This window comes from Dipodomys merriami, unplaced genomic scaffold (genome assembly GCF_024711535.1).
Source record: "Dipodomys merriami isolate MVZ:Mamm:240054 unplaced genomic scaffold, mDipMer1.0.p SCAF_2, whole genome shotgun sequence".
Taxonomy (NCBI): Eukaryota; Metazoa; Chordata; class Mammalia; order Rodentia; family Heteromyidae; genus Dipodomys; species Dipodomys merriami.
Window position 1 is genome coordinate 19611666 of NW_027203381.1, and position 24502 is coordinate 19636167.

Genomic DNA, 24502 nt, shown 5'->3' on the forward strand with positions numbered 1-24502 from the left:
ACTCAGCAAGGACTTTCATGTTCATTGTCTAAAGTTTAATACCATTTTAAAAAAAATAAATGTTAGGAAGAAAATAGAAGTCAGTTAACAATACAATATTATGATCATGGTATCAGTAAAGCTAAAACTGCATGCTTTTCTTAAAAGTCATAAGATCTTTATATGAATTTTTAAAGCTTTGCTGAGAGAAATTAGGCGAGATAAATGAGAAGGGAGTTTGTAAAGGTAGGTATATTTTTTACCAGAAGAGCATAAGGTTCTAGAAAAACCAAGAGTAAGAATAATTAAAAGTGGAGGTGATGAAAGAAGGGAATGGCGTGGATGAATTTTGCTTTGATTCATGCAAACTGTGGAGGCGTGGTTAAAATTGCAATATAAACCCTACTGTCTTCTTGTCTGAAGGACCAGCGGTCAGACTTTGGGACAACCACTGCTAGTGGAGTTGGTGGAGAATCCCTACAAGGAGAGAGCTGCAAAAGGAGAAGCTCCAAATGCTATTTATAAATTGTACTGAAAGTTCTGGTTGCCCCCAAACTTACATGGTGGAGGGACAGGCTTAGGGCAGTCCAGCTAAAGGTAAAAAAAAGTAACTTGGATTGCTCAAAGACTAGTTTGCAGTCCAACCAAGTTAGTTGCCTACTAAAACAATATTTAAATTTACTATAAAATTTCAAAAGAACCTAGCATTGTTAGATAATTCTAAGTTATTCAGCATATGAACCACAAAGAAAATACAACTCTTTCTCATGAGAACACCAAGACAACCTATCTTAGATGTTTAACTTAAATTAGATGTTTAACTGACAGATAAATTACGTTTGTAGGTTGAAAAAGAACTCAGCAATATTATTTAAAGGGCATATATTACATAATTTCAAGACTTCCAGTGTGATACTGGGTTAAAAACAAATAGTAAGTGGCCTGAATAAATAAAACTTGTATGGTTTTTTTATTCAACAAAATGTTAAGACCACCTAGTAGGGAAATTCAATTTAGATAACATTCTATAAGACACTAAATTTATGCTATGAAAAATATCAGATTAGTGGTTACTTTTGGGGTTTGGAAATGAAGGGCAGGAAGGGGCATTAGTGATGTCTGTATAGGGCAGACAACTTTATGCATTTGATAAAATTAAAAAATAATAAATACTATCAAAGTTTATATTTCACACTGAATTTTACCTCAAGTGAACAATGAATTTTAGTTATATATGTATTTATTGTTGAAGTATCTAGGTTTGAACTATTTATAATGTCTTTAGTTCTATCTTTGTGTCTTATCAATCTTTGTATGCATGTATCTATGTATTTATCTTTCTATCTGTCTTTCAATCTTTGTAGTACTTAAGATCAGAATCCAGGCTCTTCCATAGTTAGGCATGTGTTCTACCACTAGGCTATACCACCAGCCCTACTACATAATTTTTAATGTATCAAAAAAATAGGCACATTGATGGATAGAAAAAAGAGTAGATAGATGGGTGGACATACAGGTCAGCAACTAAATTTTAATTGTAGAATGTAGCTGGGTGATTTTATCTATTGGTCTCCTTCAATAAATATTTGGAAGTTTTTGTAAAACACACATGAGGATGGGATGTGTATTTGCTGAACTATCCAAAATGTTGGAGTAAATACTTTGAGGTAGTTGGGATGTTTTCCTGAGGTCTTATCCAAAGATGTTTGCTCAGTACTTATTACAGATCACCTTTACAGGGCATTGTGTAGACTTTGATAATAGAATGGGTTGTTAAAATTCTTAGTAATTATGAGAATTGAAAACATTGGAATTAAGCCATGACTGACATCTCAGAACATTGATTTGTTCTTTTTATTATGATCTTGGTTAACAAGATCCAACATTACTAATTTTTAAAAATTTTCTTTTGAGGATGTTCTTATTATGTAATTAACCGAGAAGCATGGTATAGTGCAGTGTTCTCCTCTGAAAGGTCCCTCCAGAGCTCAGGACCCTCATAGTCCTGTTCTTTTCTGTTCTGGAACTTGGAATGAAACCCTGACATGTTAGGATGTACATTTTATAGTTGATTTTATAGCTGAGTTTGTATTGTAATTACTTCAACATTTCATTGTTAACAGTTTAAATTGGAAAAGTTCTACACAGGTTTAAGGCTGCTAATGCCTTTGTATTTTAAATAAGCTGTTTCCAGGTTTAATAATTGCCAAATTATACCTTAATTATGAAAGAATGTAAGAACAACTGGCTATTGGTGATGCAACTTTTTCCCCCTTTTCCACACACCCATCCTATTTTGGGTTTGAACTTAGGGCTTTACACTTGCTAGGATGATTCAGCTTTTTGAAATAAATTTCTTACTACTGTTCTTTAACACTTCTTCATTCTTTTTATTTAAAAATACAGTAAAATAAACTGCCTAGTACTAGTGGCTTATGCTTACAATCTTAGCTACTCAGGAGGCTGAGGATCATGGTTCAAAATCAGCCCAGGCAGGAAAGTCTGTCTCCATTAAATTACCAAAACTATCAGAACTATCAAAAAAGTTGAAAGTGGAACTGTGGTTCAAGTGATAGAACTAACCTTGAGCAAAAATAGCTCAGAGACAGTGCCCAACTCCTGAGTTCAAGTCCCTCCCCCAAACTGTTAAATAAAAATAAAGCAATTTAAAAAATAAAGCTTAAACTAAGTTTCTTAGACAATATGTTGGAAATGATCTGTACAACAGTAGCGTGGAGTTTGGGGGAGAGGGAAAGTGGGAGAAAAATGAGGGAGGGGATAAAAAGTTCAACCAGAAATGTACTCATTACCTTACTTACGTAACCCCACTGTATATCACCTTGACAATAAAATTAAAAAATAAATTAAAAAAACCCAAACCCCTAAGATTGACTACATCTTGTAAAGAAAATGGTGGGGGTAGGGGGAGGAGAGGAATTGGATTCTGAAGCAAAGAAAAGACCTATTTTTTTTTTTTTTTTTTTTGGTCAGTTGTGGGGCTTGAACTCTGGGCCTGGGTGCTGTCCCTCAGCTCGTCAGCTCAAGGCATACAACTACCATTTGAGTCACAGTACCACTTCCAGTTTTCTGGTGGTTTATTGGAGATAAAAGTCTCATGGATTTTCCTGCCTAGGCTAGCTTTGAACCGTGATCCTCAGATCTCAGCCTCCTGACTAGCTAGGATTACAGGCATAAGCCACTACCACCTGGCTAGACCCATTCTTTTATCATTAAAAAATATTAGTTTTGTTGGTTTTCTTCCTAGGCTTTTTGAGCCACTTGCTTTGTAGTCTAGGCTCCTGCCTCAGCCTTCCCACTGCTGGGATTATAGTTATGCACCACCAACATTCCCCCAAAATGTTAGGTTTTTGTTTTGTTTGTCTCTTTTCCCCTGGTTGTTTTGGAGATTAAAGTCTAGCTTATAGTCTAACCACAGTTCTACAGATCTTAGCCTCATAACTTACTGCAATTGTAGTGCCTATCTAGGGATGTTTTAATAAAAACAGTCACAGTATTTTTAGTAACATGATAATAAGCTTATTTGTAGCTAGGAAATAAAAGCATATTGGTAACTAGATGCCAACATTAATCTGTTTTGTGTTTTTCAGTAATGTTTGCATTTCTCACAAAAATACTTTAGCTCTTATACAAGCAGTTAATTTAAGTCACCATTCTACAAAAGTGTGCCACAAAGAACTTAGGTTTTTAAGCCAGCAATATATATCCACCTTGAAATGTACCACATTAGTCCTCTGATGTTTGAGTTATTTAAATGCTCATATTTCTTTCTCATTTTGGAAAATAATCATAATGTTTGTTCATATCATAAATGTCAAGGTAACATTGTATTTCTGTGGCAACATTTTCTTGGTTTCATTTGTGTAATTCTGGTAAAAGGCATTCACTGCTTATTGTTCATTGTGTGTGTGGCTTATATGTGTGTGATTATGTGATTATACATATATAGCAAACAGAGTTTTTTTTTTCTTTAAACATACTAGTTATGTGTAACTTACTGTAGATGTGTGCTTGTTTGTTTTTTTCACTAAAGATATTTTAGAGGTCTTTCCATACCAATTTATGGAGAGCTGTCTTTATTCCTATGTTAGATTGCTTATGTTTTCTCCATTCTCCTCTGGTTTTTTACCTCTTTGAGTTGTTTATGGCCATTTTTCTTTTTGTCTTTTGTTATTTCATTTTCATATGATGGTATTCTCCAATTATATATTCAATTGAATTATATTTACAAATATGTATAACAGTGTTTCATCTAGAACATTACATTTACCCACAAAGTTCCTTCATTTTATTTCTCAGTGGTTATGTAGGCAATCACTGAATATTTTTCATTTCAGTCTATCTTGTGTCTTGTAAGATTTCACATAGAATCATTCAGTATTTAGTGTTCAGCTTCTTTTGATCAAGAATCAAGCACTCTACTACTTATCGGACTACTTCTGAAGTTCATCAAAGTGTCCATAATTTTCTTTTTTGTATGTATATATCTCCTTTGAATTTCCATGCTTTTAAAATTAGCTTATCGGGCTGGGAAGGTGGCTCAGTGGTAGAGTGCTTGCCTTGGATGTATGATGCCCTGGGTTCGATTCCTCAGCACCAAATAAGCAGATAAAGCTGGAAGTGGTACTGTGGCTCAAGTGGTAGAGCTCTATTCTTGAGCTGAAATGCTGAGGGCAGCACCTAGGCCCAGAGTTCAGGCCCCACAACTGACCCTCCCCCCCCAAATAAAATAAAATTAGTTTATCAATTACTATAAAATTATCTTAATAATAGCATGTTGGTAAAAGATTGTAAACAAATGGACCATAATCATGTGGGAAAGACATATAGTTTATCATTATACTTAGGTTGTATAAAGACTTTGGCAAGGTTAATAAATGTGCAGGTCTAAGATATCTTGTGTTAATATCTATAATCAGGCATCTGTAGAACAAGTGGAAGTTCTCTTGGCAGTCTTGAGCTTTTACTGACAGGAACCAGAGAGGGGTCTGGATTGTTCTAGGCCTGTCCCTGTTCTAGTGCTGTCCCTTAGTTATTTTGCTCAAGGCTACCTAGCATTGTACCACTTGAGCCACAGCTCCATTTCCTGCTGTTTGATGGTTAATTGGAGATAAGAGTATCATGGATTTTCCTACCTGGGCTGGCTTTGAACCATCATCTTCAGACCTCAGCTTCCTGAGCAGCTAGGATTATAGGTATAAGCTATCAGCCCCCAATGTTCCCCTATACTCTTTTTCCCCCCCTATTATCTTGAATATTTTTTCCTTGTCTATTCTTGTTTTTATGAAACTGAGTATTACTGAGTATTTGTTTTGTTGATCAGTGTTTATTTCAGGTTTTCTGATAAGGTAATTTTTGTGAATTTTTAGATGTAATGACTTGTCTTCTCCATCCTCATGAATTTTATTTCTGCATTTGTGATTTTCAGCTCTAGTATTTCTACTTGCTACATTTTAATAGTTTTCATTACTCAACTGGTTCATTAAGTTCATGAACTTATTTAAAATAGCTTAATATTCTTGTCTGCTAGTTCATCTTGGGATCTGTTTCTGTTGATTGTTCAGTTCTGACTAGGTATAATATTTAACTGTTTCTTCATGTTACTTGCCTCGGCAGTGTTAGTTGTGTTCCAGCAGGTAGTTTTCAGTAGCATCAAAATCCATTCATAGGCTGGAGCTGAAATATATTATTTTAGTCCTCCACGTGCTAGTTTGCTGGTTTCATTCAACCCCCAGTCTGTCCACTTTGTCATGAAGGTCTCAAAAGGGATTTGGGCACAGGTCATAGGCATAGTTTGATGTTTTTGTTTTTGGTCTTTTTTTCCCCTCTGATTGACTATTTACAGTTAACTAGTTTTTTTAAGTTACTGTTGCCTTACCTAGCTCACTCTAGGGAGTTTCTTAAGTATGAAAATATGGAAACAGTTCTCTAATGCAGTTCTCCCCTTCTACAGATTTATGTCCCTTTACTTCTTATTTACTTCTGGCTTGTCTCTACTGTGTTCAAAGACTTTTATTACATTTGGTTCAGAATTTTTTATTATCTAGAAGAAAGTTAATGTAGTTGAGGCTCCTTAAATAATACTCTTGCTATCCAGTTTGCATTTTCTTTCACTAATTGCAGCTTTTCATTTGTGGTGTGCTACATTAGAGTAATTTTGTCTGGATCTTTTTATTGAGATTGCATCAAGTACATAAATTTGGTACAAATGTATCCATGATACTGTCTTTTTGTTTAGAGACATGTATGTTACTTACTATACCTTTGCATTGAGTTATGTTTAAAATGTTTCCTGTATAATTTTGCACATTTGCAGTTGTATCGATTCTCGTTGTTTTGTATACTTTGTTAAAATTATATTATAAAATACACAAGCAGATATTTTTAGAAGCATTTAATATTTTAAAAGAACTTTTGTAAGGATAGTCTGATAAAGAAGTAAAGGGTTAGTAAAGTGGATAGTCTAAATAAACAGGTAAAGGGTTAAGTACTATGTGCTAATAGTAGTCAGAAAATGACTGAGTTAAGATGTGAGGGTCTGTTTGCTTTTAGATTAAAAACTACTGATTATTGATTAATTTCAAGGCTTAAACAGAGTATAACTTAAGTGCGTCATGCTCTGTTGTAAGTTCTGGTTTTCATGTTAGTCCTAGAGTAACTTGAGTGAAATGTTCTTTTAAATGTCATAAGCACAAAATGCCCTCTGACCAACACTGTGTTTAATCATTTTCCTTGAGTTATTTCCAAAAACAAAATGATTATCTAAGTACTATCCCTTTTTTAAATTGAATCACAAAATGTTCTAAAATCCAGGTAATTATTTTCTGACTTAAACTATTTATTCCATATATTCTAGTGAATATTTGATAAGTATCTTTTAATTAAAGAAACCATTTAGGTTGTGATTTTAAAATCAGCATGCTTTTGAGGGAAAAGAATAAGTCTAAATTATCCTCTCTTTTTTTGTCTTATTCTAGTAGCTTTAGTTTGTACACTAAAAAGCAAAAGGATCTAAAACATTTTAAGGCAGTGCAGAAAAATTTCTCAACATGGTTTTTAAATTTTTTTTCAATTGTGTAATAACTATGCCCCCAAAGCAGGACATGACAACAGTTTCCTGCAGAAAGGCAGCTATATAAGGATTGTGTACAGGGGGACTGTTCTGCCTAGACTCAGAAAGTCAGTACTTCAACCATTCCCCCTTGTAATAACTGGTCTAGTTAGCTTACCAGCTATGTGTGAATTTGGAGTGTAATCAAGTGTCTATTTTCAAAAGTTGTTTTGAAATAGTCCATCTTCCCTTTTGAAATTTTGATGACTTTGTAGTATGTGAGAAAGGAAATTGAGTTTCATAAACTACCTTACAGCTAGGATCCATGGCTGTCAAATAAACAAAAGTCCCATTCCAAAAATTCCTTTTAAACTCTTCCTTTCTTCCACAGACCAGAAGTTACTTTGAATTGAAGTAGTGGCAGGGAAAATAGAATTTATCTCTGGGATGCCTATGTTCTGGGAAGAAATGTGGAAGAGAAATTTTAAGGTGTGCTATATTGGAGTAACTTCACAATCATGTGTCCTTTAAATAGAATAATAGTAATTTTTAGTGAAACTGAATATATAACTATCACAGCCAAATAATGTGAAAATCTTAACAGTGTTTATATTTGTTTCAATTGGATTTTTTCTTATGTTAAAAGTATCCAATTGACATCTGGTTTCAGATACAAATTAATAGCTAAATTTTTTTTTAACTGAGTGATAAAACAGGAACATTCTTTGAATGGCTGAAGGCATGGGTGTTAGATCTTGTTTTGAGTAGAGGAAATGGGAAAGGACATTACAGGTATGATTTCACTTAAGCTAGAGAGCATTGGTGTTCACATTTTAAAAACATAATCATAACTTATCTGGAGTCACATGTTTCATTTTATTGGCTTCCTTCATATAGAAAATATAGTAACCAGCACTAAATGCCTGTGAAAAGTGAAACAACGTATATTTTCTGGGTGAAGGAAGTATTCTGTACATTCTCCATGTTTTACATCATGGTATTTTGAATAACCATGCTTCCATGTTCACATCAATTTTTTGTTTTTCAATTTATGCACAGCACTTGCTCTGAAATTTGGGGACTGAGTACAACAAATACGATAGATCAGTGGGATACAACAGGCCTTTACAGCTTCTCTGAACAAACCAGGTGAATATTCTGCCCTCTATGGAATCCTAGAGATCTTGTGGGAGGGGGGGTGTTTTGGAAGACCTCTATTGGGTTGCTTACTATAATTTTGCCTAATATGTTTCCTTAATGTAAAATAAGGCATAGCATTCAAAATATCTGCTTGCCAGTATTAAATGTTTCAGCCGATGTTTTGATCAATGCAATTTTAATTTTGAATCTTTTAAAAAATTATTCTATCCCCTAAAGAATAAGAACTTTGATAACTATATACTCATTGTAGTTCAAGATTAGATTAATCTGTTGCTGGTCTAATATTTTGAGTAGACACATGACCGGTTATTGCTAAATTTTTTGTTGTCATTTAAATATCATCTTTGTACTAATACATAGTTATTTACTGAAACCCTTATATCACAATTAACAATAGGCTAACTTGTTTTTTTGTTATCTTTTTAAAAAATCACCTCATTTAAGCATATTGGTATTTGTCCATTTCATCTCATCATATTCATCGCCATCTGCATTTATGTGTGAGCTATATATAAGTATACCTCTGTTACCAAAATCACAACTGAATGATGAGTTACATTAGTTTGAGTAAGTTACTACCCATCATTGTTGATATTTATCATTCCTCACTCAACTTTCTTTTTTTGACTATTCAACTATCTACAGAATTAATGCCCTTTTAAAGAGTTTGGCTTATTAAGGATAGATATTGACAAAATGTTTTTCAAGTACAGTCATGTGATATTCTTTTGAAAAGATGAATTTTTCCCAAGTGATGAGCCTTTTATTGGCATGTGAGTCATTTACTCAGAGTATTGATAGGAAACATCTGCTAGTGCTGCTGCTCACTTGATCAGATTGGTTAAAGAGTACACTTTTCTTTCTGGTTTTCACCAAAACTAACTCAGTGGCTGTCATTCCTTTCTTTATGTCTCAGTCTACTTAGCCCTTTTGACTACATATTTTTTTTTCTTTTTTCTTTTTTAAAGTTTCTTTCTTTCTTTTTCTCCTTGCTTCCCAATAGATCTCTTGATGGTCGGCTTCAGGTTTCTCATCGAAAAGGGTTGCCACATGTTATATACTGCCGATTATGGCGCTGGCCTGATCTTCACAGTCATCATGAACTCAAGGCAGTTGAAAACTGCGAATATGCTTTTAATCTGAAAAAGGATGAAGTTTGTGTAAATCCTTATCATTACCAGAGAGTTGAGACACCAGGTAGGAAGACTACAGAGATTTTTAAATTAAATGCTTGAACTTAAATATTTTTTGGTACTCTTGTGAATCCAGGGAAATATTAGCATAAAATTCTAATAAACTATCTTAAATTGAGTGTATTAATTGATAGTAGTTGTAAATGCTTTCTTTTAAAAATTATGGAAAAACTTAGAGAAAAAGTGAGGTCTGGTTCTTGGATAGAATACTATATTGTTCATAAAGATACTTTGTCAGGAAATTATAGGCTACTGTCTTCTTAGAGTAAACTGACAGTGCTCTGTACCTCTGCTGCACTTGCTCTTTTTCTGTTTTTTTTTGTTTGTTTTGTTGTTGTTTTGGTCCTGGAGCTTGAACTTGAGGTCTGCATGCCATCCTTGAGCATTTTTGCTCAAAACATTTTATGCTTAATTGGAGAAAAGAGTCTCAAAGAATTCCCTACCTGGGTTGGCTTTGAACTACAATCCTCAGATTACAGCCTTTTGAATAGCTAGGATTACAGATGTGAGCCACTAGCTCCCAGCTAAGCACTTGCTCTTCAATGCAGTTTCAAGAGTATTTTTATGATATTTGTGTATATGTAGTTTATTCAAGCTCATTGCAAGATTTTCATTTAGAGTGTGGTTGGAACCTTAAAAAAATACAACTATATATTTTTAGAAAATCCTCTAGGTTCTATGAACTCTGATAGTAGAACATTCAGGTGGTAGACTACATAAATCAAAGCCAGGATTGAATTTATCCTTTCTTAGGAACTACTATAATACTAAATAGGTGAGCTCTAATAACTTTAAAAAATTAATCTGTTGCCTTCTCTTTCCTTATGAAAACTTTCATTAAGGTCCCTCCACTCCTTTCTTTCCTTTTTGCCTCTAATGGGTTTCTTTAACTCTTGCAGTTTTGCCTCCGGTGTTAGTGCCCCGGCATACTGAGATTCTAACAGAACTACCACCTCTGGATGATTACACCCACTCCATTCCAGAAAACACTAATTTCCCAGCGGGAATTGAGCCACAGAGTAATTACATCCCAGGTATTTTTGCCTTCTGAAACTTGCCTAAAACTTAACAGATAACAATTTTGTCATTAACAGTAGAATGTTAGTAAATCATGGTTTTGCTTTTTTCAAAATGCTTCTAGATTTTGAATAGAAAAATCTTGATTTGTTGGATGATTAATTTTGAAGTGTCTAAGCTTAGTACATTTAAAAAATTTTGGTTTAGAAAAAAGCTTTTACTTTATATTCATTTTCTTTTTTAGTGGGTTTAATCTAAGTGCTGTGAGAAGCAGAAAGGACTGTAGTGAAAGTTTGTCTTAGTTGTTTGAAACAGAGAAATGCAGAATGTAACAAATAATTGGTTCAGGAAAATTGTATTTCTGAAACAAATGTAACTGAAAGAATGCTTCCTAAATAATTATTATTAGATAATCTAATATTTCAGTGTAACATTTCTCTAGGAGATACAGTGTTTTAACTCCGTAAATGAAACAACACTGTAATTATATTAAAAATCAGAAAACCTCTTATTTTTAGTTAGGTTTCTTGTGGACTTTAGTCTAAACTCCAGATGAAATATGAATAAGTCCTATCGCATGGCTCTAAAAATTCCATTCTCCTGTTTTATGTGATCCAGTAAATTTCACAATACAGTATTTGTCATTTTAGTCATTAGGTTTTTTTGTGTTTGTTTTTTTTTATTGTGAAAATACCGTACAGAGGGATTACAATTACATGAGCAAGATAATGAGTACATTTCTTATCAAACATTGTTGCCTCCTCCTTTGTCATTAGTTTTTTTTCTAAGGGAACAGTAATCTTATGTTATTTTTCCTGTATGTTTCCCCTTGCTTATTTTCTCCCCATGTAGAAACTAAGGATATGATATTAGAATGAGGACTCAGCTATATGCTGGATTTTTGGTCATAGGTTTTTTTTCCTCTTTTGGTGATGGGAAATGTGTTGAACTCAAGTCTCCAGATTGCAGGCTGTCTACCACTGGAGATATACCTCCACTTCCTCCATTTATGTTTCTTTATTCCAACCAGACTTTAATTTTTTTACAACTGAAAACCTGTCAGGAACCTAAGAGTTTCATGTACATTAAGAAAATACTTCCTTGGAGTTTTCTATCATGGAAGACCGCTTGCTCATTGAAGACACTTTTTTTTTTTGGTCCAGTTATGGGGCCTGAACTCTGGGCCTGGGCGCTGTCCCTCAGCTCTTCAGCTCTACTACTTGAGCCACAGCGCCACTTCTGGCTTTTTTTTTTTTTTGCTTATGTGGTGCTGAGGAATCAAACCCAGGGCCTCAGGCATGCAAGGCAAACGCTCTACCACTGAGCCACCTTCCCAGCCCCTATTGAAAATAATTTAAAAAGGTGTAAGAAAAGGGAGAAGTATTTTTATATTTATTTATTTAATTATCTTTAAGTAGTTGTACAAAGGAGTTGTCATTTAACATACTGCATCTAGTTTTACAGATAGGAAGTGATAAGGTTACTTTTTACAGTGTTGTTACATAGGAACATTTTAAGAAGTTAGCAAGGAAGAAGAGGGATGGGGTGCAATACTAAAGAATGAGACATTTCCCAAGTAGAAAAATTCAATCTTGTCTTTCATAAACCTGGTTATGGTGGATTTTTTTTTTGTATATGTGTATCTATGTGCATGTATGTTTGTGCTCATATTAGGAGGAAAGGAGATAGTTTAAGTCTTTTTTTTTGGGGGGGGGGTCCGGTCGTGGGGCCTGAACCACTTGAGCCACAGCACCACTTCCGGCTTTTTTCTTTTTGCTTATGTGGTGCTGAGGACTCGAATCCAGGGCCTCATGCATGCAAGGCAAGCACTCTACCACTGAGATACCTTCCCAGCCCAGTTTAAGTCTTTAACGTGGAAATGACATACAGTAGTAATAAACTAGGGTATAAGCACAGTCTCATGAGACACATACTTTATAACTTTTTACAAGGACACACATCTAAATGTGTAGTGGCCTAACTTGTGAAGGTGTTTGGGTTAGTATTTTTTTTACCCTAACTTGTATAGAAGTTAATATTGCATAAAGTAGAAAATCATAATTGAATTCTTCTGACTGGCTCTTTTGACAGTGAGGCTTTATCCACTGCCAAGCATAAACAAAACCAAAGAGTTCACCTTTTTGTGTGTGGTGCTAGGTAGGAATCAGACGCAGGGTCTTGTGCATACTTGGCACATACCTAGTTTGGTCCCTAGTCACAGTTCACTTTATTAGTTCTCTTCAAAAGAAATTTTAGCATTTTCTCAAAAATACAAATAGCTTATTGATATGTACAAACATAACTGGAGGAAAATGAAATACAGTAAGCTAAAATGTCTTATTTCTTTCACCTTACCTTGGTGGAAGAAATGCCTTATATCTCTAAGACACTGATTAACCTGGCAAAGGTTAGCTCTAACTCTGTTAACTTTAACTTTTAAAATAACATATATCTTTTAGTTATATTTTTGCCATTTACGGTTTAGCTATATGAAGATAATTAAGATTTTTTTCAGTATGATGAGTTTAGGACACTGAGTATGGAACACGCCTGTAATCCCAACACTTGGAAGACTGAGGCAGAAGGATCACAAGTTTATAGCCAGTTTGGGCTTTGTAATGAGACCCTGTTAAAGAAACAGACAAAAAGATCTGAGGTGTTGGCTTTTAAATGGAAAGTTTGGTATTTAAAATTTATGGTTAAATAATTTAAGATACATTGTAGGGATAGTGAAGGAGACTTTTAACCATGCCTTCCTTTCTCCCTTTTAATAACTGCAAGAATGTATAGTTATTAAAGAATTTGTAACTTAAATGGCAACTCCTTTGTACAACTACTTAAAGATAAATAAATAAAATAAAATTTCTTCTCCCTTTTCTCACATCTTTTTAAATTACCTTCCATGAACAAGCATTCTTCCATGATTGAAAACTCCAAGGAAGTATTTTCTTAGCTTTGTGTATATATTACCTTTATTGCTTAAAACTTTCAATATAAAGCTGTTGAAAAATCTTTTGAACTTATTGTTTTCTTCTTAAAATCACAAATGATGAAATTGTGCAAATATTTTTATTTTCTATGAAGTATACTTGCCTATTCAGATACCACTTGAATATTTTGTTTAAAAAGTATTGAAAATTATACATTTGAGTCTTAATGTTTATTTTTAAGGAGTATTTTGCCTATATAGGACAGTAATTCATGCATGAATTTTCTACTTCAAAATTTTAGAAGTTACTAGTTAGAAATAATGAAAAATTGACATGTCAGTCCTGAACCATTTTATCATAAGTTGTACTATAAAACTTGTATTTAACAAAATATGCCAATTGAGTTTGGGTGATAGTGGCTCACTCCTGTAATCCTAGCTACTCAGGAGGCTGAGATCTGAGGATTATTATTTGAAGCCAGCCCTGTAGGAAAGTCCATGAGATTCTTATCTCCAATTAACCACCAAAAAAGCTGGAAATAGAGCTGTGGTTCAAGTGGCAGAGTGCCAGCCTTGAGTGAAAAAATGAAGGGACAATACCCAGTTCACACACAGACACACAGACACACAGAAAGGGAGTTGAATTGTATTGCGATTAGGTTTTAAAGATGTACCTGGAAGATTTTGATCAGAACTTGAGTCATAAATCTTTAGTTCAATCTTTTTTTATAATAATGTTTTTATCTTTTATTTGGGGATTATTTATTGGTTATATTTGGTAGCTATGAGAAAAGGTAAAATCAAATCAAAATAACTACTTAATTTGTTCTAAACTTTTATAGAAACACCACCACCTGGATATATTAGTGAAGATGGAGAAACAAGTGATCAGCAGTTGAACCAAAGTATGGATACAGGTAAAAAAAAAAAAAAAAAAAGACCAAAATTTCTGAATAATAACTCTTCAGCTCTCTGTATCTACAAGTCCCACATGTGGATTCAACCAACCACAGATTGAAAATATTTAAGGAAAATTTTGCATCTGTACCAAACATACAAGACTTTTTCTGGTCATTATTTCCTAAATAATACAGTATAACAACTATTGACATGGTATTTTCTGTGTCATTTTATATGAGGAAAGTAGCTGTAAACTTTTATTGTCCACAAGGAGTTTTGGGCCAATCTTTTGAAGATGCCTAGGGTCCACTTTACATTTCTTATATTAACTGAAACTTGGATATCGCTCCCAAATTTAGAGAAGTTGAGAAACATACCAAAAAAGAGAATCTCCCATTTTGATAGTAACTATTAAAGGGAGATAATGTTGCTATGAAAAAATCTGCATGTATTAACTACTTTGAAAATAATAGAATTTTTTCTTATGACACCAATCAAGATACATTGTATTCATAAACTGTTAAAAGGCAACTCCTTTTTACAACTACTTAAAAATAATAAAAATTAAAAAATTTCTTTCAATTTATAGTAAATATAAATGTGGAAATACATGGTTTTATTTCTTTTATATATCCTATGCTTCTATTTAAATTTTTAGTTACCCCATACCCAAAAAGATACATGAATATCCCTCTGAGTTGCGTGCCAGTGGCTCTGACTATATCCTACCCTAGTCATGAGGCTGTGGTCTGAGGATTGAGATTAAATGCCAGCCCGGGCAGACAAATCCCTAAGACTATTACCTTGAATTAACAAAAGCTGCAATGGCAGTATAGCTCAAGTGGTGTAGTGCCAATTTTGAGTGATAAAAGTCAGGTGAAGTTCTGAGGCAAGCCCCATTGCCAGCACATATACACAAAAGGCTCTTTGATAAAAGGCCATAAGTAGTCTATGTTTTTAGAGGTATTTGAGAATAGGAGATGGAGAGCAGCTAGCTATTCAGTGCATCTTTAAAGTAAGTAAATATGTCTTATGCTAACACTCTGTAGTTATAATCCACATAACTTTAAATTCTGTTAATATTTAAAGTCTTTAAAATTATCTTTTGACTCTTGTCTTGTTAATGTCTTGCAAAAGATTTATTCGTTAATGATTTCAAAGAACCAACTTTTATTTTGTTAACTTTTTTCTGTTGACTTTATCTCTCCTTCATTTGCGTCTATTCTACAACATTTTCAATTAATTTGCAATTAATCCCCTTTCTTATCTCTTGTGTACATTCAGATCATTGATTTCTTTCCTAATATAGGCATTTAAAAGATACAAGTTTTCTTTGGGCATCAATGGCTCATTCCTGTAATCCTAGCTACTCAGGAGACTGAGATCTCAGGATCGTGGTTCAAAGCTAGCCCTGTCAGGAAAGTCCTGAGACTCTTATCTCCGATAAACCACTTACAAAACTAGAAGTGGCACTGTGGCTCAAGTGGTAGAGTGCTAACCTTGAGCTGAAATGCTGAGGGACAGCACCCAGGCCCAGAGTTCAAGTCTCATGACCGACCAAAAAGAAAAAAGTTACAAGTTTTCTTCTAACCCTTATTTTGGCTCTAGACTACACATTTTAAAAAATGTTGTAAAGAATACTGTACAGAGGGTTACAGTTACATGAGTAAGGTAATGAGTACATTTCCTATTGAGCATTGTTACCCCCTACTTTGTTTTTTTCTCTTATTATCCCTTCCCTTCCTACCTCCACAACTCCTCCCTCCCCCCTATACTACACATTTTTAAACATGGCTTTTTGTCACTATTAACTACTTTCTAACTCCTCTTGTGATATCTTTGGCCTATTATTTATTTAGAAGTTGGTATTTTTAAAGAAAAATAAAATATTGTGAGAATTTTCTAAATACTTAGTTGATTTCTAGTTGTATATTTTGTGGTCCTAAATATACAATAAATAACTTCAATCCATTGAAATTATCTTAATAATTATTTTATTCCTTAACATGTGTATTTTTTAGCAAGAGTTTTATAGATAGTTGAAAAAGAATCTTATTTTACTTTTAATTAATATTAATTAAATTATTTTGTTATATAATTAATACTATATTTCATTATACTATTTTCTAAATGTCATTAAGATCAGAATGATTGCTGTTTAAATCTTTTCTGATTAAAAAAATCTATTTGTCAATTATAGAGAAGAGTACTCTAATTCTTGTGTTTTTTGTTTTTGCTTTTAGTCCCATCAAGTTTTATGTTGTTTTTCTTTTTTGGTACTCATCCTGAGGCTTGAACTCAGGACAAGGGCACTCTCCCTTAGCTTTTTCACTCAAGGCTGGCACTTGAACCATACTCCCACTGGATACTGTGTATCCTTCACTGATTGATCCCCATCTCTTATTAACATGCCCATGTTTTTCTTATCTCAGTGCTTTCACAGTATACTTTTCATCCTTTTATGTTCATTCTATCTTTAATATCTTTATGTTCAAGATATGTCTATTATGGACATCATTTTGTACTGTCTTTATCTTTTATTGAAATAAAACGTACAATTAATGTTTGTACTTCCATTTCCATATATATAAAAAGAGATTATTGATACTGGGTTTAGGTTACCATTTTGCTACATGTCTTCAATTGCTTTATCTGTTTTTGATGCTTCTATTTTATTTTCCTGCCATAGTCAAAAAATTATTTTTTGGTCGTGTGGCCTGAACTCAGGGCCTGGGCTCTCTGAGCTCTTTTGCTCAAGGCTAGCACTGTACCGCTTTAAGCTGTACCACAGATCCACTTCTGGTTTTCTGGTTGTTAATTGAAGATAAGAGTTTCACTGCCTTTTATGCATGAGCTGGCTTTGAACTGCCATCCTCAGATCTCAACCTCCTAAGTAACTAGGACTGTAGGCAGGAGCCACTAGCACCCACCCGGCTTAGTCATTTATTTTTGTTCTTATATTTGCTCTTTGGCATTATTTCTTTTTAGATAATATTTCTTATAATATCTCCTAGATATTGTAAAACTTACATTATCTTTTGCACCTTTTATATGAAAGTTACTTAAGTTGTAATATTTATAATTTCATGAGAAGTTTAAAAACTTTACAGCTGTCTAATTCCAATCATATATACCCATTGTCTTTGCTGTTATCACACATTATACTTTTAAAGGCATTTTTAAAGGATTAAAAAAATACTTTATATTGACCAGTTTTACTTTTTTTCCTGTTTTCCATTCCTTTTCTGGAAACATTAATTTATTCCAGCACCATTTGTTGAAGAGACTTTACCTGTTCCATTGTTTTAGTTTGACTTCTTTGTCTAATGATAATTTGACAGAGAAGTGATAATATATTTGTGGATTTGGCTTTTGTCTTGCTATTAAGACAATTGAATCTTCATATAGATATTTTTCAGTTTTACAGTTCCCATGTTACAGATGTTATCTGATAATCCCAGTATCTGGCTAATACATAGCTCTGCTTCTGTTTTATTATTTTAATTATAGATTACATTTTCCTACTTTGTATGTGTCTCATTTTGTAATTGAATACTTGGTATTTTATATAAAATTATACCAGAGTAATTTAGACACTCTTTCTCTTTCTGGGTACTAACTTGAACTTATCTCTCCTCTGGAATGAAGAGTCTAGATGATTTGGGCTTTAATTAATACCAGATTATCTAAAGTTTCAGGTACCTTCCTCTTTCTCAGCAGAATTTTCAGATGCCTGAGACAAGACTATAGGCTATCTCATAGTTTCTTTTTTTTTCTGCTATTTCTTTTTTGTTGTTGTTATTTATGTATTTATTTTTTATTGTGAGAATACCATACAGAGGAGTTACAATTACATGGGCAAGATAATGAGTACATTTCTTATCAAGCATTGTTTCCTCCTCTTTGTTTCCCCTTCCCATACTTCCCTCTCCTCCCCCCACCTGATCCCCCCCCCCACCGCCAAAGTTGTGAACTTAGTTTTTCGACATAACAACTTGTACAACAACTTGTACAATAACTTGTACATCTCATTGTTGCAATGGGTCTACCTGTATCCCTAGTTAAATGATTTGTTTTTGCCCTTCCCCTCCACAAATTATACCAACATCAAATACAGTGAAAGCAGGGGTTATACCGTGGGGGAGGAACATACAAAGCAACATAGAAATCATCTTATAAATATGTTAGAAACATGGAAGTGGCGCTGTAGCTCAAGTGGTAGAGCGCTCGCCTTGAACTGAAGAGCTGAGGGACAGCGCCCAGGCCCAGAGTTCAAGTCCCATGACCAACAAAAAAAAAAAAAAATGTTAGAAACACTTGCATGAAAGAAAAACAAATACTTAAATACTTATCTTGGCATTCATTCCCCTAACATCAACTTATCTGACCTTTTCTGCTTAACTCAGACATATACTAGTTATTGCAAATAAGGGAAACCATGGGACCTATGTTTCTTTGGACCTGGCTTACTTCACTTAATATAATTTTTTCCAAGCCTTTCCATTTCCTAACAAATGGGGCAATGTCGTTCTTTCTGATGGAGGCATAGAATTCCATTGTGTATATATACCACATTCTCTTGATCCATTCATCTACTGAGGGGCATCTGAGTTGGTTCCATATCTTAACTATGGTAAATAACGCTGCAGTAAACATAGATGTGTGGGTAGCTTTGGTATGGTCTTGTTTGTGATCATTTGGGTAAATGCCTGAAAGTGGGATTGCTGGGTCATAGGGGGGAGCTCTATGTGGAATCTTTTGAGGAACCTCCATACTGCTTTCCAAAGTGGTTGAACAAGTTTACACTCCCACCAACAATGTAGTAAGGCTCCCTTCTGCTCATAGTTTCTTATCTTAGCTTGACACCCACCCCCTTTCCTGTGTTATCATGTACTCAGCTAATCACATGAATTAGAATGGATTGATGAGGACTAGCTCTGTGTTGGGACTTCTTAATTCTCATAACCATAAAGTTTTGAATTGGTGTCTTTTTTAGCAAATCCAATCCTGTCTTTGTTTTAACTTTGTACACTATACTGTCTGTGGAAGACAGTATAGTGGTACCTTACAGAACTAGCCATTCTTTCAACATACAGTCCTGGCTTGTTTCTTGATATTTACCCAGATGAATTGAAAACTTAAATGTTTACATAAAAACGTGATCATAGTCTGATCATAGCAGCTTCATTCATGATTCTAAAATATGTGAATATAAGCAAAATATTCTTAATTAGTAAATAAATAAATTGTGGTACATCAAGACAATATAATATTTAGTGAGAAGAAATGAGCTATTATACTATTAAAAGACATGGAAGATGTGAAATTGCTAAGTGAAAGAGACCAGTCTACAAATGCTTTCTTCTGCAAAGTCCCAACTGTATGACATTCTAGGAAAAGTAAAACCAGAGACCATTAAAGGTTAAGGCTAAAGAGAAGGGAAGATTGATTAGGGTAGCTTTTTTAGGTCATTGGAATTATTCTTGATTCTACAAATGATGTGTACATGCTATACATTTGTTAAAACCGATAGAAAATATAAAGTATAAAGCCTAATGAGAATGAGACTGTGAACTTTAGATGATAATGATGTGTCAATGTGAGTTCATTGATGGTAACAAATATACTATTATAGTCTGAGAATGCTGATGCTGAGTTGAGATTGTAGAGAAGGGGCAGTATATGGGACCTTTACATATATTCCTCTCAATTTTGCCATGAACCTAAAATAATAATAATAATAATAAAAATAAAATAATAATGTTTTAACATCACCTGAAAGATGCACCAAACATTTTTTAATAGAAAATATTTTATAAATGTGCGACAATTCTAAGACCTGAGTTCTAAATTTAAAAACTTAAAAACAAGAGGAAGAAGATAGTTAATAGAAAAAATGGACAGAAGGAATATAATTGGACCAAAACAAGAGAAACAAAATGGATAAACAGTTACCACATTTAAACTTGTTAAGTTGCAGGTGTCAGCATGTAGTTATATCAAGAAACTAATGAAATGAAACACACTTTTAGAGGGTACTTCAGCACTTGTTTATAAAAATATCTTTGATATAGAGTAAAAAAGCTAGAAGTAGAAGTATGGCTCAAATGGTAGAGTGACAGCCTTGAGTGAAAAGTAAGAACTTGAGGCCCAGAGTTCAAGCCTTAGTACCAGCATCAGGTGTCTGTGTATAGATACTCATGCATGCACGTATGTATGTGTGTGTATGCATGCATATATGTATGGAAGTAGTTAATAGATAAGTATAACTGGGCAATTTCCTTTTCTATCAGTAGCTTTGTTTATTTTTTGTCTGCTTCAGCAAACAGTGGTGAATTTGAGTTAGTTGGTCTAAATATATTTGACCTTTTCTTAGTTGTACCAGTTGCCACTTGCCAACAGATTTTTCAAATGAGTAACTAGCTTAATTGTATTAAAGAAGATCATTTTGTGTTCAAAAGTATTCGTCATCTGTTCTGTTTCTCATTTGTCTGTTTATCTTGGAGCTGCCCTTTAATCTTTGCTACCTGCCATTTTATGTAGTGGTTGTAGGTATGTGGTCCATGAAGTAGTCTGACCTCCCTTCCTCTACATGTGTTCCAGCGTGTATGTGGGAAGTTGGGAGCTATATGTAAATTATGCTCTTTCAGATGATTTCCCCTAAATATGTAAAGAATGATAAAGGTACACTAAATATATATTTATAATCCTAGTAAATTATTTAACATTTACAACCTGTGCTGTAGAATATAGTTGCATGGAATTGAGTAAAGTAGTCTTAAAGATTGTTTTGTTCTGTTGTCTCTCTTTCGTTGGTCCTTTTTCTTATTTTGAGTATTTATGCCCTTTTATTTTCTTGATTTGAGTGATCTGGATTACTTAAAATAGAAATAAAAATCAGGTGATTTTCTGAGAAAATGTGATTTGATAAATCTGACTAGAAGAAATAAACCTATCTTTCATCTGAGAAATAATATCTTAGAGAAAACCCTAGGGAATTGTTAATTCTACTAAACTTTTGAAGTGTACTGTTAAAATATAACTTGAACTTATAGAGCATAGACAAAGACAAGGCTTTTAAGTTATTTTAACATTGATCATACAGCCTTATAAACATAACACTAGCATAACAATACTCATTTGTATTGCTTCAGATTGCCAATATAGAAGTTATGAATAAGTAATTTTATCTCTCAGCTTCAAGGCCAGTTATGCTTAGAGGTAAAATGCTAAAAATATTGCCTCCCTTAAAGAAGACAAGAAGATCCACTATTAGTACTCTTTCATTAAATGGTAATATGAAATTCAATAAATGTTACATTGTCAGAATCAGAATTGAGTCATAGATCAACCAGATATTTGCAGTCTACCACAAAGAGACTGATTATCTCTTAAACATAAAGAGCCTTCTACAAATAAGTAAAAAGAATGATTAATATAGGAGAAAAATGAGTAAAGAACATGTTGTTCACAAAACGAAATACAGTAGAAGGAAGTAGTTTGTGTCATTTATGAGAAATGATAATTGAAAGTATACTTATCGAAACTATATTTTCATCTGTCAGCAGTAAAAGCCTAAGCATCTCCTCACCATTTTTTATGTTACTGGGAACGTAAAGTAATGCAGTCTCTGTGAATGATAATTTTACCAAAATCTATCAATTAACCACATACAGACTTTTCAGTCTGGCAGATTCTCTTATAAGAGTATCTTTCAAAACATATAAGATTAGTCCTTACAGTGTTGTTTCTTAAAGAAAAAGATTAAAAGCCTGAGTATTTATCATAATGGAATTATAATGTACCCTGATGTTTTGTTAAGCTACAATTGGATGATAGACCAGCAGGTAATAATGGAAACACAAACAGGTTCTAAGAGAAGTAGTACCAATATTTTTGCTTATGTGGCTCCTACAATGATTTTGGAATGATACATAAAGAGCTGTCAATAATGGATGGATTTCTTTGGGATGGGGAATTGGATGGTGAAAAGCCAAGACTGTTCATACACCTTTGTATGGGGAAGCTTCCAAAATTAAACATAAAATAAAATAGAACCCTATTTGAATTCTTAGAATTTAAATTATTTGTGTTTTATTGTTGAATTGCATCCAGCTATGAACATTTTATGATTACTTAATTAGAAATTCAGAAAATTGTTCAGTGTCTAGTTTCAAGTTTTCTCCCTTTGTTTTAGGCTCTCCAGCTGAACTGTCTCCTACTACCCTATCTCCTGTTAATCATAGCCTTGGTAAGTTCGAGACCACTGTTTTCACAGTGCCTACTTAAGGAAAAGTCCACTCTAAAAATTATTTTTCATATGTATGAGAAAACCATACCAGTGAATAAGCAAAAATAGGCAAAAGGTTTAAATCATTGCTTTTAAAAAGACTGTTCAAATATTATACTAAAAGTTTTCTACTGACACCTGTAAGTAGGAAACATAATCGTTCTATTCATTGAATATATGTTCTTTATGAAAATATTCCTAATATGGAAATATTTTATTGGTATATTTAATGTCTTCCTGTAACCATTAGTGTAAGAGGTGTGTGTGTGTGTGTGCATGAGTGTGTGAGTGCTCATATGTATATACATATATATATATAGCATAAAAATACATAAATGTATGATAGAAGAGAGAATTTGGATGAGTGAATGTGTGTGTGTTAGTGTTTATGTATATTAACTTGTGTCATTTATTTTTAACCTCATTTTACTTGGTGTTCCATAATTTCTCCTCATCTTTTATATGCTTGGAACTCCATGAAATAGAAAAGTTTTAGTTTTTTTCTTTTCTTGATATTCTTCATAATTTTAGTTAAAGGTACAGAATTAAAATATATGTGGTTCTTATTTTCCCATGAAATAAGCTTATTTCCATATTGTTTTCACTTGTATATCCTTTCTGTTTTATTACTTTAATTTTTATATATGCAGGAATTTATTTTCTACTTTTTTTAATAACTAGAATAACTTACCAAGTCAAAATAGACAAATGGCAAAGGTCATCTTTTATATGCTTTTTATCTTAGGCTTACTAATCTTTGTTCCAGCTTTATATTTTATCCTACCAAAATTAACCTCCATTATGTATTTTTAAAATGTACTTGGTATGGCAAGTTGACTTACTACCTATGGTTTTATATTTGGGCAAGAACTTGATTAAAACTACTGATAAATAATCCAGTATAAAATGACACTTCATGAGATGGGGGAAATTTAAAAATATACTATGTGTGGAAACTGAGAGAGTTCCATCTACTTCCTGAACTGATGCCCATGTCTTCTGGAATAGAACATATGAAGACGATACTATTCTATTTTTGTCTTAAATTGTTCACACATCTCTCTTTTACTTGTTTTCTTTTCCAGATTTGCAGCCAGTTACCTATTCAGAACCTGCATTTTGGTGTTCAATAGCCTATTATGAATTAAACCAGAGGGTTGGAGAGACTTTCCATGCATCACAGCCCTCACTCACTGTAGATGGCTTTACAGATCCATCAAATTCAGAGAGGTTCTGCTTAGGTTTACTTTCCAACGTTAATCGAAATGCTACAGTAGAAATGACAAGAAGACATATAGGTACGTTTTCTTTTCCTGGTGTGAAAAACCAGTACGGTAAACTTATTATGTGGGCTTGTTTATAAAATATTGAACCTTCCATTATTTAAATGCTATTGTAGTTAAGTATATAGGCTTTACTGCCTTTGATAAATTCTGGAGATTCTTCAGTCTTCAAGCACTTTGCTTTGACTTAACATTTATTTGGCACACTTCATAGTGAGAATTCCTTCAATAAGTATATATTCAAGTAAATTTATATTAAATCAAACCTGCTCTCAATTAATCTGAGAATACCGTTCAGAGGGGCTCAGAATAATGTGGGTTATGGATCGCTGGAATTCCTAGAACCTGTCAAGCAAGTTGATGAGGTCAGAATGTTTACCTAATGATATCAAGATACTACTTGCCATTTTTAAGAAAATCCTGATTTTCTTCCAAGTGGTCAGTGAATATTTAGGTTAAATGTGCTACTGATACATAAATTCAAAAGAATTTTTTTTTTTGGCGGTGGGGTCCGGTAGTGGGGCCTGAACTCTGGACCTGGGCGCTGTCCCTCAGCTCTTCAGCTCAAGGCTAGCGCTCTACCACTTGGGCCATAGCACCACTTCCGGCTTTTTTCTTTTTGCTTATGTGGTGCGAAGGAATCGAACCTAGGGCCTCATGCATGCAAGGCAAATGCTCTAC

General features: G+C 33.6%; 1 protein-coding gene across 5 annotated transcripts in view; it reads left to right on the top strand.

The window, feature by feature from the left end:
- Window positions 1-24502, top strand: part of Smad2 (SMAD family member 2) — a 69284-nt gene that overhangs the window by 33386 nt on the left and 11396 nt on the right. For 4 of the 5 annotated variants that reach the window (XM_070029197.1, XM_070029195.1, XM_070029196.1 and 1 more), the window contains exons 3-8: window positions 8108-8197; window positions 9213-9406; window positions 10302-10436; window positions 14191-14265; window positions 22446-22499; window positions 23624-23836. In XM_070029197.1, coding sequence (XP_069885298.1) covers window positions 8108-8197; window positions 9213-9406; window positions 10302-10436; window positions 14191-14265; window positions 22446-22499; window positions 23624-23836 — 761 coding nt within the window. The remainder of the gene's footprint in view (window positions 1-8107; window positions 8198-9212; window positions 9407-10301; window positions 10437-14190; window positions 14266-22445; window positions 22500-23623; window positions 23837-24502) is intronic. The other variant, XM_070029199.1, reaches the window with a different exon arrangement.